This window comes from Arachis stenosperma, chromosome 4 (assembly GCF_014773155.1).
Source record: "Arachis stenosperma cultivar V10309 chromosome 4, arast.V10309.gnm1.PFL2, whole genome shotgun sequence".
NCBI lineage: Eukaryota > Viridiplantae > Streptophyta > Magnoliopsida > Fabales > Fabaceae > Arachis > Arachis stenosperma.
In genome coordinates, this window is record NC_080380.1 from 5,920,383 (window position 1) to 5,939,797 (window position 19,415).

General features: G+C 32.7%; 1 protein-coding gene across 1 annotated transcript; it reads right to left on the reverse strand.

Annotated features, from left to right (window-relative positions):
- Positions 1 to 14,400: 14,400 nt before the first annotated feature.
- Positions 14,401 to 15,145, reverse strand: LOC130976782 (uncharacterized). Its single transcript, XM_057901707.1, has one exon. The coding sequence runs from the start codon at positions 15,035 to 15,037 to the stop codon at positions 14,624 to 14,626; it is 414 nt and encodes a 137-aa protein (XP_057757690.1). The 5' UTR covers positions 15,038 to 15,145; the 3' UTR covers positions 14,401 to 14,623.
- Between the last annotated feature and the right edge of the window lie 4,270 nt (positions 15,146 to 19,415).

Consider the following 19,415-nt stretch of genomic DNA (forward strand, 5'->3'; position numbering starts at 1 on the left):
TGACCAGAACAAAAAGAGAGAAAAAAATTTCATAAAAGATTGAGTTGTTAGAATAATATTATACTGTTGACCAAAAATAAAATAACTTAGAATAGTTTTGCAAACTATTTCCTCTTGAATTGCATGCGTATACTATATCTTTATTAGAATAAGCACCCTTCTCAGCAAAATAGTTGCTGAATAAAGAACTATATGTTAGTTCCCATGTTGTTCTGGTATGCAAAATAGCAACGAGTGAGTTGTGTAAAATAATATTAATTGTCTTGAATCACCTAGAATAAAAAATATTATTACATGCTCAAAATATGGAAGGAATAAATTGAACTTTTAAACGATGGAGTGCGTGAAATGTACGTAAGGCATAATATTGTGTTTAGATAGCATAAAGTTCTGTTTTGACCATTGCCAATGCTTGCATTTCGAAGAACCCCCACATTTTGATACAAATCGAAATAAAGAAGAAATCACTACTCAAATATTCTCTTCTTGAAAAGTCTTGACTAAATTTATTCATAGGTTTACCCCCATCGCTAGACCAAACGTTGACATACCATCTAAAGAGTCTCAACATGGTTGGGTTGAAATCAATTAAATACCAAAAGAAAATACATCCACTTTCTTATTAAAATAATAAAAATAAAGCCCAATAAGCTAAAGAACCAAGTCCTCTTTAGTTTACAATTAGCTAAAAAAATGAGATTGACCAAATATTAGTTGTAAGATTATTCTCCTTGTATAATTTTCTTCGCAATAAACTAAATTCATTCTTGATAAACTCTTAGCACTAGAAAAACATGAATAGTAACCTAAATAATTACTAGCCTTGAAATTGGATCAATTTTAGCGTCGTAATATTACCTAAAAGAGTTTAATTAAAATTTTAACTTTTTATCAATTAATAATTTTTTAAAAATATTTAGTTAAATAAAGTCATATTTTAAACTAAATACTTGAAAGAGTCTAGTGGCGAAAACAACACAAATATCAAATATAAGAATAATATAAAAATACTCACAATATAATATGACAACAATCATAAGCAAGCAAATATATCAACTAAAGTAATAATAAGAACACACCGATATTTTAACGTGAAAAACTCTTCAATGTGAAAGGTAAAAATCACGAGTCACCAAACCAAAGAAATGACTCCACTATAATCAAATAAGGTATGAGAGAGTTTCAAACAAAACACAAATCGGACATACAATCAGCTAACACATCAAAGCACCAAAACTTATAAATGAGTAACAAGAAGATGAAAAAATACCTAATAACAGAGCTGTTGTTCGAAGCATATTTCTCCCTCTACAGACCTCCAATCGAAATCTCTATCGTTCAGAATAAAGAACAAGATGAGGTGAAGTTGCAGTTCAAATTTCAGGTCGATTCAACGGTGAACAAATGAAAAACTGCTGTTTAAAATCTGCTGCTTTGCAAAAAAAAAAAAACGAAAATTTTGTTTTTTCCTCTTCTCTCTCACTTTGTGGCCGCTCTATTTCACTCTCAATGACCCCAAAAAACCTGATTAGGATAGTGACACAAGGGTGCAAGAAGACACCCCAAAAAATTGGGCTTAAGCCTCACAAAAGAGAGAAAAAATCCAAGAAATCTCCTCCTTTTCAACTAGGTGGATGCCCTCACCATACCGGCGATCAAACAACATATTTTAAACTTATCTCTTGGCAATGCTTTTGTTATCATATCATCAGCACCATTATCATCAATATGAACTTTTCAAGTTTCAACAACTTGAAATTTAACACATCTCGTATCCAATGATACCTAACATCGATATGTTTAGATCTTGCATGAAAAGTAAAATTCTTAGCAAGATGAATAGTACTTTGACTATCACATACATAACGATCTTGCTTGAAACCAAGCTCTTGACGGAACTTCTTCGTCCATAACAACTATTTACATGCTTCAGTTGCTGCAATAAACTCTGCATCTATGGTAGAAAGTGCAACACATTTGTGTAGCTTTGACTGCCATAAAATAATTTTTCCTGCAAACTTGACCAAATAATCTGAAATAGACTTTCGAAAATCAATATCCCCTGCCATGTCTGCATCAGTAAAGCCAACTAGCAAAGGTTTCTCACCACCAAAACTCAAACTCAAGTTAGTTGTACCTTTGAAATATCTCATAATCCATTTAACATCATTCTAATGTTCTTTACCTGGATTAGAAAGAAACGACTCATAATACCAACTGCATGAGCAATGTCTAGTCTAGTGCACACCATAGCATATATCAAGCTTCCAACCGTTGAGGCTTGAGGAATTTCATCCATTGCTTGTTTCTCTTCGTCAGTGATTGAACACTGTTTGGTACTCAACTTAAAATGATGAGCAAAAGAATTAGCAATACATTTGCCATCATTCATGCCAAACATTTGAAGTACATTCTTTATGTATTTCTCTTGTGACAAATAAAACTTCTTGGAATCTCTATAACGAGTAATAGTCATACTCAAAATCTGTTTGACAAGACCCAAGTCATTCATAGCAAAAAATTTGCTCAACTATTTTTTTTAACTCATTAATCCTCAAAGCATTCTTGTCTACAATCAAAATATCATCCACATAAAACAAAAGAATGATAAAATCACCATCAAAAATTTTTTGCACAAATATACAATGATCTGAAGTTGTCTTATGATAACCATACTCTCCCATAACAGATTCAAACTTCTTGTACCATTGTCTTGGAACTTACTTTAACGCATAAAGACTCATCTTAAACTTTCACACAAAGCCTTCCTTTCCTTTAACAACAAAGTCCTTCTGTTGCTCTATGTAGATTTTCTTATTCAAATCACCGTAAAAAAAAGTTATCTTCACATTCATTTGCTCAATCTCCAAATCAAGAGAAGCTATTAATCCAAGTACAGTACGAATGGATGACATCCTCACAATAGGAAAAAAATCTCCTCATGATCAACATATTTTCTCTTACTAAATCCTCTAACAACCAATCTAACTTTATACCGAAGTTTAGAATTGTGTTCTTCATTCTTGATTCTGAATACTCATTTGTTCTTTAAAACTCTCATTCCTTTAGGTAGCTTCACCAACTCATAGGTATCATTCTCAACTAAAGACTTTATTTCTTTTTACATAGCTTCAAACTATTGAGCTTTGCTTCCATTTTCAACAGTCTTTCTAAAGTATTTAGTTTCTCCCCCATCAGTCAACAAGACAAACTCATGTGAAAAATGTCTTGACAAAGGATTTCTCTCACTTGTAGACCTTCTAAGTGTATTTGCAAAAATTTTTAAAGTTGGTTGTTCATCATGATCATCATCACCAACTTCATCAAGCGTCGAATCAACTGTTTCATCTTCACTTGCACCTATATCATGCACATTATTATGAGCTTCAACTCTACCATCTTCCATCATAGGCATAGAGGGAGTAATGTCTAAGTCGAAAAAATTATCACTAGGATGAACCATTACCATCTCTGCATTATCAATATCATTCAATGTTTAGTCTTCAATAAAGACAATATCCCTACTTCGAATCACCTTCCTGTTAACAGGATCAAAAAACCTATAATCAAACCCATCCAAGCTATAGCCAATAAAAATACATTTTCTAATCTTTGCATCAAGTTTGGATATCTCATCCTTGGAAATATGAACAAAAGTTTTGCATCCAAATACTCTTAAATGATCATAAGAAATATCTTTACCTGACCATACTTTTTATGGCACTTCAAATTGCAAAAGAACACATAGTGTTCGGTTCAAAACATGAACAACAGTGCTCAAAACTTCACTCCAAAAAGATTTTATCAATCCAGACAGTGACAATAAGCTCCTGACTCTTTCAACCAATATTCTGTTCATCCTTTCAGCCAAGTCATTCAACTGAAGAGTCTTCGGAGAAATTTTCTGATGTCTTATACCATGCTCTTTACAATAAGCATCAAATGGACCTGAGTACTCACCACCATTATCAGTACGAATGTATTTCAAATTCTTTCCAATTTCTATTTTAACAGAAGCTTGAAATTGTTTGAACGCATTTAAAATTTGATTTTTGGTCTTTAAAGTGTAAATCCATAATTTTCTAAAATGGTCATCAATAAAAGTTACAAAATAGATAGACCCTCCAAATGTTCTTGTCTTCATTAACCCATGTACATTAAAATGTACCAAGTCAAGTATCTTTGACTTCTTTGAAGGTGGATGACTTTTGAAAGAAACCCTATTTTATTTTTCAGAAAAGCAATTGATGCACTTTTGTAAAGCAACTTTGCAATCAGGTAGAAGATTTCTTTTTGACAATATATTCATGCCTTTCTTACTCATATGACATAATCTCTTATGCCATAATTCAGTTCCGTCAACAAACTTAGCATCATCAACAACATCTTTCACAATTTTTACTTGAGTTAAATAAAGAGTAGAGTATCGTGTACCTCTAGCAACAACCATGGAACCCCTTGGTGAGCTTCCAACTATCACAAAAAATGAGTTATCCAAGTCTTCATCACACAACTTACCAACAGAAAGTAAAGTTCAACCGAATATTAGGAACATACTTCACACACTTCAAAGTCAATTTGGTACCGTTGGAGGTTTCCAAGCAAACCTATCCAACACTGGTATATTTTGCAATACCTTGATGAGCCATTTTTACATTACCAAAATCACTAGGAGTATAAGACGTAAACAAATTCCTCCTAGATGTAACATGAATAGAAGCATCATTGTCAATCACCTAAATAATACAATTATCAACAAAATTAACAGATTCAAACTCCTCAACAAGTAGAAAATCATCATGAGTTACATTGACCTTGTCTTCGTTGTTACCATCATCTTTATTTATACTATCGTCTTTGCTTGTCTTGGATTTCTCCTTCTTTAACTGCCAATAAAAATTTTTCACATACCCCTTTTGATCATAATGATGACACTCAATATTCTTATACCTTCTTTGAGATTTGTTTATACTTTAATCTCTACTTTTAGGACCTCGACTTTTATTTCTTCCCCTAGACTCAGAAACCAGAACACTTGAATGTGTAGTCGATGTATCTTGTGACTTTCTTCTCATTTTTCATTCAAAACACTGCTCTTGGCAAGATCCACAGAGATTATACCATTAGGAGCAAAATTGGACAATAAAATTTTGAGAATATCCCACGAATCTGGTAAAGAGCCAAGAAGTAACAATCCTTAAATCTCTTCATAAATTTGACACTCATCAAGGAAGATAACTGATTCATTATTCTTTAGAAGTTATTCAAGTGATATGTCATTGATGTCCTATCTGTATATTTCAAAGCCAATAACTGCTGAATAAAAAATATTTTGTTATTCTCAGTTTTTCAAGCATACAACTATTCAAGCTTAATCCAAAGGATCCGAGTACGTGTCTCTCCAATAATATGGTTTAACATATTATCGTCAACCCACTGCCTAATATATTCACAAACTTTTCTATGCAACAAAGTCGTCCAATCATCATCAGATTTATCATTAAACATCTCTGTACCAAAAATAGGTTCATGAATATTTTTAATGTAAAGCAAATCTTCTATTTTTTACTTTCACAAATCATAATTAGGACCATTAAGAGTGATTATCATACTAATATTAGTATTAGCTTTCATTATTTACAGAATCACATGTTCAGAAAAATACCAACAAGTTTTGATACCAGTATGAAAGAGTCTAGTAGCGGAAACAACACAAATATCCAATACAAGAATAATATAAAAGTACTCACAATACAATATGACAACTAGGGCTGGCAATATATACCCTATCCGCGGGTACCCAACCCGCTGCGGGTAAGGTAGGGTAAGGTGCAAATTTTCCTGCGGGTAGGGTAGGGTACGAGTTTAGAGTATACCCTACCCGCATTCTTAATATATTATATAATATATATGTAAAATTTATGTATGTAGTGAAGAAAGTGAGTCTTGTACTCGCAATCTTCTTTTTATAAAAATTTGAAATAATCACTAAACTAGTTGATGGTTATATTATTTGTAATTTTATGTTGGATTTCTTTAAGATTTTATTGTTTTTAATTTTAATTTGAACTTAGTTTTTTATATTTTATTAATATGTATGAAATTTGGAATGATTGAATTTTATATTTATTTGATTTTTTTTGTTTCTGCGGGTAAGGTTGTGTAGGGTAGGGTTTAGAACTTTAGGGTGCAGGTAGGGTTATGGTTGAGAGATTCTCAACCTGCGGGTAGGATATGGTAGAATTTTTAAAATGTTTTCAACTCGCGGGTAGGGTTAGAGTAGAGTCTAAACCCTACCCTACCCTACTCATTGTCAGCCCTAATGATAACAACTATAAGTAAACAAATATATCAACTAAAACAACAATAAGAACACACCGATATTTTAACACGAAAAACTCCCTCAATGTGAGAGGTAAAAATCACGAGTCACCAAAACTAAGGAAATAGCTCTACTATAATCAAATATGAGGTACAAGAGAATCTTAAATAAAGCACAAATTGTGCATACAATTAGCCAACACATTAAAGTACCAAAGTTTAGAAATGAATAACAAGAAGATGAAAAAAACCCAATAACAGAGTTGCTATTTAAAGTAAATTTTTTTTCTACAAACGTTCAATCAAAATCTTTGCCGTTTAGAATAAAGAACAAATGAAATAAAGTTTTTCAAGCCAATTCAATAGGGAACGACTAAAAAATTATTGTTTAAAATCTGCTACTCTATACAAAAATAAAAATTCTATTTTTTTTTTATTTTGTGATTGCTCTCTTTCACTCTCAATAATCTCAAAAAATCTTATTAAAATAATAATACAAAAGTACAAAAAAAATACCCAAAAAAATTGAACTTAGACCTCACAATAAAAAAATCCAAGAGTACTGACAAAGTAATTACAATATGGTTCACTCTCTCAACTTGCAAAAATTAATATTCAATGATAAATATTAGAGAACCAAGTTCTGAGCAAATAAATAATCGCGGAAAGCATCTAAATAATAAGCCCAGTTCAGCCCAGTTCAAAATGAGCAACCTCCCATTCCAATTCTCCTGTAGTTTCGGTGGCATATGTCAAGACAATAATGGATTTTGTCTTCGTTGAGATGGAACACAAGAAGTCATTACAACAATATAAATTATGTTTGAGGGTTATATGTGCAAAAAAAAATTTAAAATTTATCAAATTTATAAATTTTAATATTATTTTAATTATAAAAATATATTAATAAAAATTTTGTTAAAAATAATATTTTTAAAATATAAATAATGAGTAAATAGTCAAATTGGTCCCCGAAAGATAGCCCATTCTTTAAACGAGTCCCCGTAAGAAAAAGATAATAAAATTTGTCCCCGAAAAATTTAAAATTGGTAACGTTAGTCCTTCCGTCAAATGTTTCAGTAACGGCGTGAAGATATGCTGACCTGGCCGTTAGTGTGACACGTAGGCTAAGGATGAAACGGCGTCGTTTTCTTAGGGGCTCCTTTACAACGCTTGGTTTTCATCCCTGTTTCGTATTCTCTCTCAAGTTGCATCCTTCTCCCGAAAAGAAAGAACCCCTGCAATCCCTTCATCTCTCAAGTTGTTTCCTCCAGGAAGACGAAGCATTGAACGGCGACGACCAGGCTTGACCGACGACGACAGTGTGCTGGAGTTGTTGGTGAGCAGTTTGCGACGACGTTGGTCAACCGAAAAGGGCACTCCATCGCCTTGCGTGAGAGGTAGGTTAGCTAGCTTTTCTTATTTTGTGAGAGTGATTCTGGTTTTATAGCCTGATCAATGTGGTTGTGTTATTGTTGGACTTCCGTTGTTACTGTTTGCAATGTTAGGGTTTAGGAGAATGTGTTCAGGCTTAGGGCTTTGGTGATTAGCCATGATATGACCCTATTTTTAGATTGTTGAGAACGTTGTTTGTGCTATGTGTATGTGCATGTGTGTGTGTTAGATACATTTTGGGAGTTGATGTTGAATATGCTTTGCCTCTCCATGAAATAAATTTGCATCAGTTGTTGCTGTTTTGGTTTCAGACGGAAGGTCCCCCAATGACCTTTGTATTTCACCATGGCGGGAAGTTCCAAACAGATGAGTCAGGCTATCTGTGTTATGAACCAGATAATACTGAAGTATTAATGGGTGTAGATGCAGACACTCTAGACGTTTTCTTTGTGAAGGGATACTACAAGGAGTTGGGATATGCTGAGATGAACAACTGCTTGTGGAAAGTTCCTGGAACGCTGCTGGAAAATGGGTTGAGGAAGCTAGAAAATGACACGGATCTGTTGGAATTGGTTAAGGATTGCAGGAGGAATCATCACCTCATCAACATCTATTTTGAGCATGTTGTGTCTAAGCCACACGTGGTTGACTGCATGAGTGAGGATGATGATGAAACACTTTGTTTGCCAACCATCTCTGAAGAAGCAGAAAAATCGAAGAAGGACCACAGTGATGCAATGTCCCAAGATTACTGTAAGACAACAAAAAAATCACCTCAGCCAAAAATAGCCAAAACTCAGCCCACTCCTAAGGCTACTCCTCAGCCCACACCTAAGCTAACTCCTCAGCCCACACCTAAGCCCACTCCTCAACCCACACATAAGCCCACACCTAAAGCCACACCTAAGCCCACACCTCAGCCCACACCTCAGCCCACACCTAAGCCCACTCCTGAGCCCACACCTAAGCCTAACCCCCAACCCACATGTACGCCCAGACCTAAGCCCACTCCAAAGCCCAAACCCAAGCCCATGCAAAAGCCCGTCCAGCAACCCAAACCTTGGACTAAACCCCAGGCTGCTAAAGGGAGTAGCAAGGCTACAGCAGCCGACAAGATCAGCAAGAAGGTGAAAGCCACAACCACTACAAGATCTGGAAGGCAGGCTAAGGCAACTCCAGTTGCAGATGATAGTCAATCTCATGATTCAGATTCATATGATAGTGCTGAAGACAGTTTGTACAAGCCTCCAAAAGGTGCAGGAGATTCCATAGACAGTAGTGAGAGTGATAGTGGAGTTGATGGAGTAGAGTCTTCTTGGGCCAATAAAGTAGATCACAGAGAGAAACATAGGCCTGCTGCTGACAGAAGAAGGGAGAAAGCTATTGACACTGATGACTCGAGCTATGAGGACATCGAATCTGATGAATGCTCTGATGGAGGTATTTAGTGATTAATTGTGTGTCTGTTATTGAATTTACTTGTTTAACAGATCTGATTCCACTAATGTAGTTCTTCTACACAAATCTCATGGTATTTTCATGTAATTTCAGATTCAGATGACGAATTTGGTTGGGAAGATTCATCAGATGGAGATGAGTGGAAGTCAGAAGATTCTGCCCATGAGTTAGACTCTGAAGATGAAGGGCCAGCTGTGTATCCACATTATAATGACAAGGCCAAATTTGGTGATCTGAAGTTTGAGGTAAGTATGATTTTCAAATCCAAGCAACATTTTATGGCTGCCACTAGAGATTACACTATACAATGGGGTAGGAATATTAGGTTCTGTAAGAATGACAAGGTTAGAGTGAGGGCGGTTTGTAAGTGTGAAGACTGTCCATGGGTAGTATATTGTAGCCACAACCCTAGTGATGGTTCCTGGCAGATAAAAACACTAGTTGACAATCACACTTGCGCAAGAAAGCGAAAAAACAGAGCTGCTACATTAGAATGGACTGTAAACAAGTTATACCCAAAACTTAGGAAGCACCCTAAGATGAAGCATAGGGAGGTGTATGAGTGGTTTGTTAGGAAGTGCAACGTGAAGTTGAATAGTTCATGCATAACCCGAGCCCTTAAGGCATCTAGGAAGATAGTTGAAGGGGATGAGATTGCTCAATACGGGTTGATATGGGATTATGCACATGAATTGCTCACTGCCAACCCAGGATCCACAGTTCAGGTGGGTGTGATTCCCATAACTGATAATCCACCACAGTTCGAGAGATTTTATGTATGTCTAGATGCTTGTAAGAAGGGTTTCAAAGCAGGCTGTAGGCCATTGATAGGTCTAGATGGGGCATTCCTGAAAACATTACACGGAGGACAGCTTCTCACTGCATGCGAACAGGATGCAAACAATCACATTTTTGTGATTGCATACGCAATTGTTGATGTTGAGAACAAAGAGAACTGGAAATGGTTCTTAGAGCTGCTCCTATCAGACCTGGGAGAATATGAGGCAAAAAACTTGTGTTTCATATCAGACATGCAGAAGGTGAGGACTAATTTGAATCACGATTTGATTTTTAAGGACTCTTTTGATTTAATGATGCTTCTTTGAGGACTGTTATGACTGTATATCTTGTCGGGCTTGACTTTTTTTGCAGGGGTTAATCCCAGCAGTCAAGGAACTCGTCCCAGCTATTCCACACAGATTTTGTGTGTGGCATTTGTGGAGGAACTTCTCCAAACAGTGGGGCAGCGTCGAACTTAAGGACTTGGTCTGGGAGTGTGCAAGATCGAGGACCCCGGTTGAGTTCGAGAGGAATATGAATAGAGTCAAAAGGATCAATCAAAAAGCTTGGGAGTACTTAGCCAAGTGGCCGAAGGAAGCTTGGACCAAAGCCCATTTCAGTGAAGGGCCAAAGGTGGACAACATTTGCAACAACGCTTGTGAATCCTTCAATGCAAAGACGAAGCATGACGAGGTAGGTAAGCCTATTCTGAGTCTGGCAGAGGAGGTACGAAGAATGGTTATGAAAAGCATGTCTGATAATAGACTGAAGCTTCTGAGTTATCAAGGAAAACTTGCTCCAGTTCAGCAGAGTAGGCTGGAATCTCTTATTAAGTTATCCAGAAACTGGGCTCCCTACTGGTCGGATGATGCGAAAGAGGAAGTATATGAAGTCCAAGGATGGCCTACTAATATGGTGGTAGATCTGGGGAAGCATACTTGCTCCTGCAGGTTTTGGCAGTTGACAGGTTGAATTCATAACTTATTTCATCTTTCATATGCATACCTTGATTCATACTTAACTGAATGCCTTTTTTTTCTGAAAAATATAGGCATGCCTTGTATGCACGCAATATCAGCCATCCAAGAAAAAAATGATAAGAGTCCTGAGGAGTATTGCCACGAATGGTTGAGCATGGATGCTTACAGAAGAACATACCAATTCAATGTTAATCCTGTCAAGGGACAAGACCTATGGGAGAAAACTGCTTCTCCTACACCTGTTCCACCTCCTATCAAACCCAAACCAGGCAGACCAACAACAAATAGAAGGAAGGACAAGGATGAAGGACCCACTGGCACGAATACAAAAATGAAAAGGAAGTATGCTCCAATTCGGTGCATGTACTGTGGAGAGGTGGGCCACAACAAGAGAACTTGCAGCAAGAAAAAGCAGGACGATGCTCAGGAGAAAGCAAGGATGATGCAATTGCAGCTTGCAGCTGTTCAACAACCACAACCTGCACCTGGTCCAGAAGCAGAAAAGGAAGATCACACTCAGCCTATACAGACACCACCTGCAGTTACAGTAGCTGCTCCAGATAAACAAACTGAAATTTCTGTTACTCAGCAGCCTCAGCTTCCACTGACACAACAGTCCCAAACCTCAAGCAATGTCACTCAGGTAATGTTGTAAAAGGTTTTAATTTTAGCATTGTTTACTGTAGCTATTTTTGATTTCAGAAAATGATGAAAACTGTTTGATGCAGACTAGAAAAAGAGGAAGGCCTCCAAAACTCCATGTAACCAGGGCCAGGGCAAAGGGAAATGCCTCTCCAGGAGCAGATGCTGTATCTGCTGAAACCATCAAGGGTAGCAGCTCCGCAACAGCCAAGAAACTTGCCAGCTTCATGACATTTGTTCCAACTCCGGGTTTCAAACCTCCCAGAAAGAAAGACATGGAATGATTTCAAGACTTGAAGACATAAGATATAGGCCATCTAGTATCTGTTATTTTGTCGGGGCTAAATTTTAGTTTTTATAAACAATGTGGGAGTTGTGGTATTTTCAATAGCCCTGTTTTTTGTATAGCCCTTTATGGTGTACTGCTTTGAACTGTCAGCTACAACCTTTTGGATTATTATCATGTTAAAACAATGTTCTTATTTGAATCTGAGACAATGGAAACTAGTTCACCATTGGTGATGTTGTCATGTTTTTCTATTCCTACTTCACTTAATTTTTATTCTGCTATGACTGATTTGCTTATATTATGTTATGATCAACAACAAAATTGCATGTAAATAACCTTTTTACTAGTAAATAAACATCAACATACAGGGTTTTCACAACAACAGAAAACTATCAAGGTTCACAGCATCATCCTTTTCACCTTTTGACAGTAACTGCTTCACTTCCCACTAAAGAACATACACATAATCATAAAAACCAAAATCACAACTATTAATCCAAAATACAGCTGCATCCTAAGTGCTTTTACTTCAGCTTCTACGGTCATCATTCTCCAAGATATGTTATGGTTTAACAAAGCAGCATCACTCTCCATTTGTGCATCAGTTTTAACTTCTCCTAAGTTCTCTAATCCTTCATAGTCGTCGTCCTCAGCCCACCTAAAGTAATTGCAGTGGCTGCCCTTCTGCACAACCTCAGGGAACCAAATTGTCAAAATCCAACTAAAAACATTTGAAGCTTCAAGAACACTACACTGATAACTCACCCGGTATCTTGGACAAGCATGGAACAATCTATCAGGATTTTCTCTTGTCCCAGACTTCTTGATCACTGTCTTCAGCCCACAAAAGCAAACTTGGTCGGAGTTCTTCCTCCGCCACCGCAGCGAAGAGCTCGAGGCATGGCTTCCGTGTGATTGCGACACATGTCCACTGCGACCCCCACCTACGCTACCCATCGTGCAACCGCTCATGAATTTTCGGCCTCTGCAGAATCAAGCTCAAACTGCAGCAACAATGGTAATTTAAAACGAATAGGGGATTCAGGGTTTAGGGACCTAGGACTAATTTGTCATACATATGGAAACATATCTTGTCACCAGCCACTCTGCGCCAAGCTGGCATGCTCATATGCCACACTGACAGCCAACTAAGCAACAGTTAACGGCGTCACTGACGGAATTGACGGACATTTGACGGAAGGACTAACGTTACCAATTTTAAATTTTTCGGGGACAAATTTTATTATCTTTTTCTTACGGGGACTCGTTTAAAGAATGAGCTATCTTTCGGGGACCAATTTGGCTATTTACTCTATAAATAATTGTAAAAAAATTTAAATTTTATTTTAATAAATATTGGTTGTCAAAAATAATTTATTAAAAAAATTTGAAAATATATTTTTTGTGATTTTTATTAACCATAAAAAATATTATTTATTGTGATATTTATTGATCATAAAATATTCTCAATAAAAATTTTTAACAAAGAATGAGATAATATCTTGAAACTGAGGAATAAATTGAGATTTTAAAGATAAAAAATGAGTAGTATAATTTCAAACTGAGAGCAGTGTGATGTCAAAATTGACAGAGTCCGGAGAAAAAGAAAAATAGTAGAGTAAATTGAAAATAAATGAGTGTCAAAATTAAGAAGTAATTTTTTACGGTCAAATTATTCATCAAGAAAATATAAAAAATTTAACATTTGTGATATTTATAAAAAATATATATTAATTTTGACATTTAATTATGATGTTAAAAAGTAAAATGTTAAAATAGTTCTCTTTTCTTGTAATAAGTTCTAAGAATTGAAAATAGAGTCTTGACAAATCGATGTATTTTTCAATTACTATACAATTTATATTAAAATGAATTATTAATATAAAATATATATTAAAAAATTAATTATATATATAACACCTAATTTTAATAATTAATCATAATATATATCTAACATGTTTAATTTTCCAATAACATCTTGTGTCAAATAGAAGTATACGGTGATGTAGTGCGCATAGCTAAAACAGAATATACTATTATATTTATGAGCAATGCTAAGGCCAACAATTTTTGTGATTTGTAGTCATTAAATAACTATTAATAATGATTTTAATGGTATGAGATTTGTGTGAAATTTCATCTAATGGTTCACTTTTCTTTGCTGATTACATACTGGTCAGAATTTAACAAAGTTGCTGGTCTCTAAACTTTTTCTATATTTATTTATTTATTAAATTAAAACAAGAAGTGAAAAAGAAAAGGCATATGGGCATTTGGTAGGCGATAGTAGCCACCTTCCGAGATTGGAAACCTGCATAATGCATAATATAAAACAACGCAAAAGTTAATAAATTAAATACCATATATTATATTATATATGTAGCTTCTGGACAGTTTATTAATTCTTGTCGTGATTCATGAAAAATAAATCAACATATATAATATAAGAATAACGTAGCTACCGTAATATATACTCAAAGGCCAAATAATATTCCGTTTACAATCTCGGTTTCACACAAATTAAATAAAAATAAAATAAATAATTCATCACTTTCATTCATCATCAGCCTTTCATGATGGAAAAATACTAATAATAATGTACAACAATAGACATTAATTCCCCAACATTTATATTACAAGCAAGCAAATAAGAGTTGAAAATCATGGAGAATAAATAATTAAACAAATAAATAAAATGCCATTCTTTGATTGAATTTATACAAAAAAAAAAAAAAAAAACTGCACGGAAATGAGTGAATTAATTTTCAGGAATGCTCTGAAGTGCAGGCCTCCAGTGCCTATGGTGAAGATCATGTTGATCATAGTGATCTCTTGCATATATCAATCGAGCAAGAACTTGTTCTGCTGATGAAGAAGAAGAAGAAGAAGAAGAACCTTGATGTTGTGATGATGAGGGTGCTCTCAACAACTTCTTAAGCTCCTTCTTGGAAATCATAATCTTGACTTTTCCATTTTCATCAGAAGAAGCTCTTAAGGCACCAATAAGAAGCTTCTCCTTCTCCACGTTTCCCAACCCACCATCTTGTTCTTCATCAAGCACCTTATTATTCTTCTTTGAATTATGCAGGTTACCGTGTCTTGATGTTGTCAATGAACCCCAATCATCCCCTGCCCATTCCACTGAAGATTCTACCATGCAGCAGTTTCCCATAATCTGTAATATATATGATGATCACTAAAATATTTATGGCTAGGTAAATGGATATGCTTAGTATTTATGTGTGTGTGTGTGTGTGTTTTTTTTATGATGGAGATTGTAAAAATGGAATGATGAGAGAGATTTGTGAGGTGGGGGGGATTTGATATTTATACTTGTGTGATGCAAGCTAAAGAGAAGTTTGGTGATAGCTAGGCAAATTGACTTTCTCATTTTTTAATTTTTTCTATTTTTTTTTTAAATTCCTCATGGATGATTTGGCAATTAGGATAGGATCGATCTCTTTTTTTTTAATTTTATTATCAGATATATAACAACTAATAAAGAAGTGTATGTGAGTATTTTCTTAACAAAATTGTTTATTTTATTATTTGTAATTATTAATTAGTCATTATTAATATTTTTAATAGTGTGAGATTATATTTAATAATAAAAAATTATTTAATTTTTTTATTGATTAAGTATTGACCAAATTTTAATAAAAATACTGCTGATTCTTTAAACATTCTCTTTTTTAATTTTGAACGTTTATCAATAATTAAATTGGGTGGAATATTCGAAAATATTTAATAATAAAAAAATAATAATAAATAATTAAAATTTATTTTATTTAATATTTATTAATTATTATTAGAATTAATAAATATTAAATAAAATAAATTTAAATTGTATTTTTGTCTTTTTGATATTATCATAAAATATTTTGCTTTTACATGTGTGCATACATAATTTTGCATGGCAGCAGCTGAAGAGGTGGGCTTTGTTGACCAAATTAAAATTATAATGTTGTCACGATCTTAGTCATTTGTAGCGTGTAGGACCCAATTGATGAACTAAGTCACTTGATTTGGTCTCACATCACATAGATCTGTGTGTGAAATGGGGGGTGGAAGAAGCATCTTCCATAGTGAGTGTGAACACATATATGCCAATGGAATCTTCCTTCAATCCATTTATTTACCTTCACGTCTGGTTTTAGTTACTATCTACTACGTGCGACTAGTTATAATCATTTTCTTACTATTATTATTACAAACTAACAAAGAGTACGTAACTTCTTATTATTGTTAGGTAGGTCTGCCACCGTGTCACATTTACATGCATTAACGGGTTTAATTATGTGCTGACAAATTCAATAATATTGTTGTTAAATAACCAAATTATATTAATTAATTTATGACGCAGAAACAAATAGGATTAGTAGGTTAATTATATTAGTTAATTATAATAAAGGAATATAAATTTTATATTATTTAAGTAATAAATTTTGTATTATATTTTAGTCCTACATTATTTGAGTCATGAGAATTTTTTTTTTTTACTAATATAAATAATTTATGTACTTTTTATTTATAAAATAAAGTTAAAATTTATTTTTAAATATGAAATAAGTTGTGTATTTATTTTTTTTAAGTTTTTCTTAAAATAAGAGATACATCTTTAACTTAACAAATCAAAATGAATTTATGACTATTTTTATTATAATAGAATTATTAACCTCGCCAAAATTAATAACCAAGCGAGGTCCGGCGTTAATTTAGTTACAAGACTACATCTATATATTAATTAGGTTTGTATTGTGAAAGGTAATTAGATAAAGTGTATGAGGTATATATATATACCCAGGTAATAATCTATAGATGGAACATGTCCAATATGTAGTTTAGAAGAAAGCTATGGTTTTAATAATGATGAATCCGTCACAAATGATTAATTAGCTAAAAATGTTAGATGGTAGAGTGGATTAATCAATTAGTGATCCAATAAATTGGAAAATATCAATAGTATAACATATATACTGGCTATTAGTAACCACCTAGCTACATTATTTAGGGGCAGCTACAAAGAGAAATAAAAATACGGTGATATTAAATATACAAGTGGTTTTAGTAGCTAAATTCAATTAAAGTAGTACAAACTTGATAAAAAAAAATGTGTTCGTCCATATTTTTTTTATCAAAAAAATTTATTACAAAACACATAAATTTATTACACATTACATAAATTTTTATACGCAACACAAAAAATTTTATACATAGTATATAAATTTATAAATATAACACATAATTTTTGCTTATGATATAAAAATTTATTGATATAGTACAAAAAAAATTTTATATTATGCACTAATTTTTTTATATTACAAACTGAAATTTATATACTGTATATCAAAATTTTTGTACTTAATATCTTTACTAAACATATATAAAAAAAAGAAGATAATAATGATAAAAAAATAAAAAAAATAAAGAAGGAGAATAAATTAAACAAAAAAGTGATGATAATGAAAAAAATAAAGAGAAAAAGAAGTTAAATAACAATAATAGCATTTAAAGATTTGGTTAAAAATTTAGTTTATTAAAAAAAACCTAATTTTATTAATAAAAATAATATTTTTTTAAAAATAATTGAATATTAATATACACTCAACAAAAGAAATTATCGAGTTACTACAACTTACATGACGTTTAAAAGAATAATAATGCTAGAGAATCAAGAGGATACTAGCCAAAAACTAACCAAATATCTTTGGGTGAATCTAAAATTTCTACGTGAATGGTGTTTATGCTAGGCATTAGGATATTTCTTCTATTAAGTATTAGTATGTTTCTTTTTCATACTAAATGGATATTTTTTATATATTTTTTGAATTTTTTGTATTGCAAATATGAATGTTTCGATTTCTTTAAGAATTTCATAATTTTTTTAATTTTTATATATATCTAATTATTTTTGTCAAACTATAACTGGATAATTTTTTTGTTAAGTATTAGGATATTTTTTTCATATTAAATAAATATTTTTTCTATATTTTTATAAATGTTCATGATCTCAAATCTTCATTCACTTGAAACTATGCTAGATTATTTCGGCTGCTTGAAATCTTCACTCGCCATAGAGGAGTCAACGCGTTTATTATGAAGTCTTTCATGTTTTAAGCAAACAATTTCTGTAAATATGTGAAGAGAATAAAGTTGAATAAATACAAAATAATCTTCACTGTTGCAAATGAACATAGGTATATGATGCGATCAAGTACAGTGGAGGAGTGATGACGACGACACAACTTGAGTTATTGGGTGAAGACGGTGGAGGAGGTAGGCGGCTATGCTTTTTGGGGGAGAGAAAAAGAGAACGCGCTAGTTGAAAAAGGAAGGAGGGTAGTGAGAGTGAAGACTCACCGAGTCTGTTCCGTGATTTTCTCCTGTAATATCACTAGCGTATCTCCCATTCAAATTTAAATGTGGTTAATAATAATTTAAAAAATATTTTAAATTATAAATTAATAAAATTAATTATAATTAATTAAGTTTGTTCCATTTTTGATGGATTATGAGTTGATTTCATATACTTTTTCTTAAAAGAAACCAAATATATAACTACTCAAAGTCTCAAACCGGAATCTTCTCGAACCCCATTCATGTTCAAAACCATAGTCATGAATATTCGTATTGAGTTCCAAATATATATATTAGACTTAGTTCAATTTCAAGCCAATTCAACAAGATTAATTAATTAATCCATGTTTTGTCAATGGATCACTGTATGCGAAATGATCAACTAATGGAATTTTTGAAATGTTGGTGGATGAGGGAGTTCAATCGTATATCGAACTTTTTTTAGTTTACTTAACGACGATAATAGAAATATCTTTCGTAATCATAAGATGATAAGAATGTTGCGGACAAAACCGGGAGAAGAAACCCAAAATGTATGCACCAATATTCAATGGTTAAATTAAAGCCCACAGGTATAAATAGAGATATTTTTGATTGATGAGATTCAACCATGCATGATGATGCTTATGCAATAATATCAAAAAATCAAAAATTATTTATTATATTAAAAAATGTACAATCAATTTATTTTTATTATATAAAAGTTAATATTAATTTTTATATTAAATTTAAACGATATTTTTTTCTAATAATATCATGTCAGTAATTTTAATTACTTGATAAAATTTAAAAATCAATCAATTAATTTTTAGTAAAATATTTTTAAAAAATAAAAATAATAAGTTGTTTTTAGAAATTTTTAAATACATTGTTTAATATTCTCATATTGTTCTCGAATAAAATTTGTAATTTATTATTTATTTGTATTTAATAGTGACTTTTTTTTATTAGCTCAAAAAATTTTATTACAAAGTACAAAAATTTAATTACACATCACATAAATTATTATACACAGCATAAAAAATTTTGCGCATAGCACATAAATTTAATTTATAGATATAATACATAAATTTTTACATAGAATACAAATAACACATAATTTTATTTATATTATGTATTAATTTTTTATGATGTATATTAAAATTTATGTATTGTATATCAAAATTTTTATATTTAGTATTTTACTGAATTTA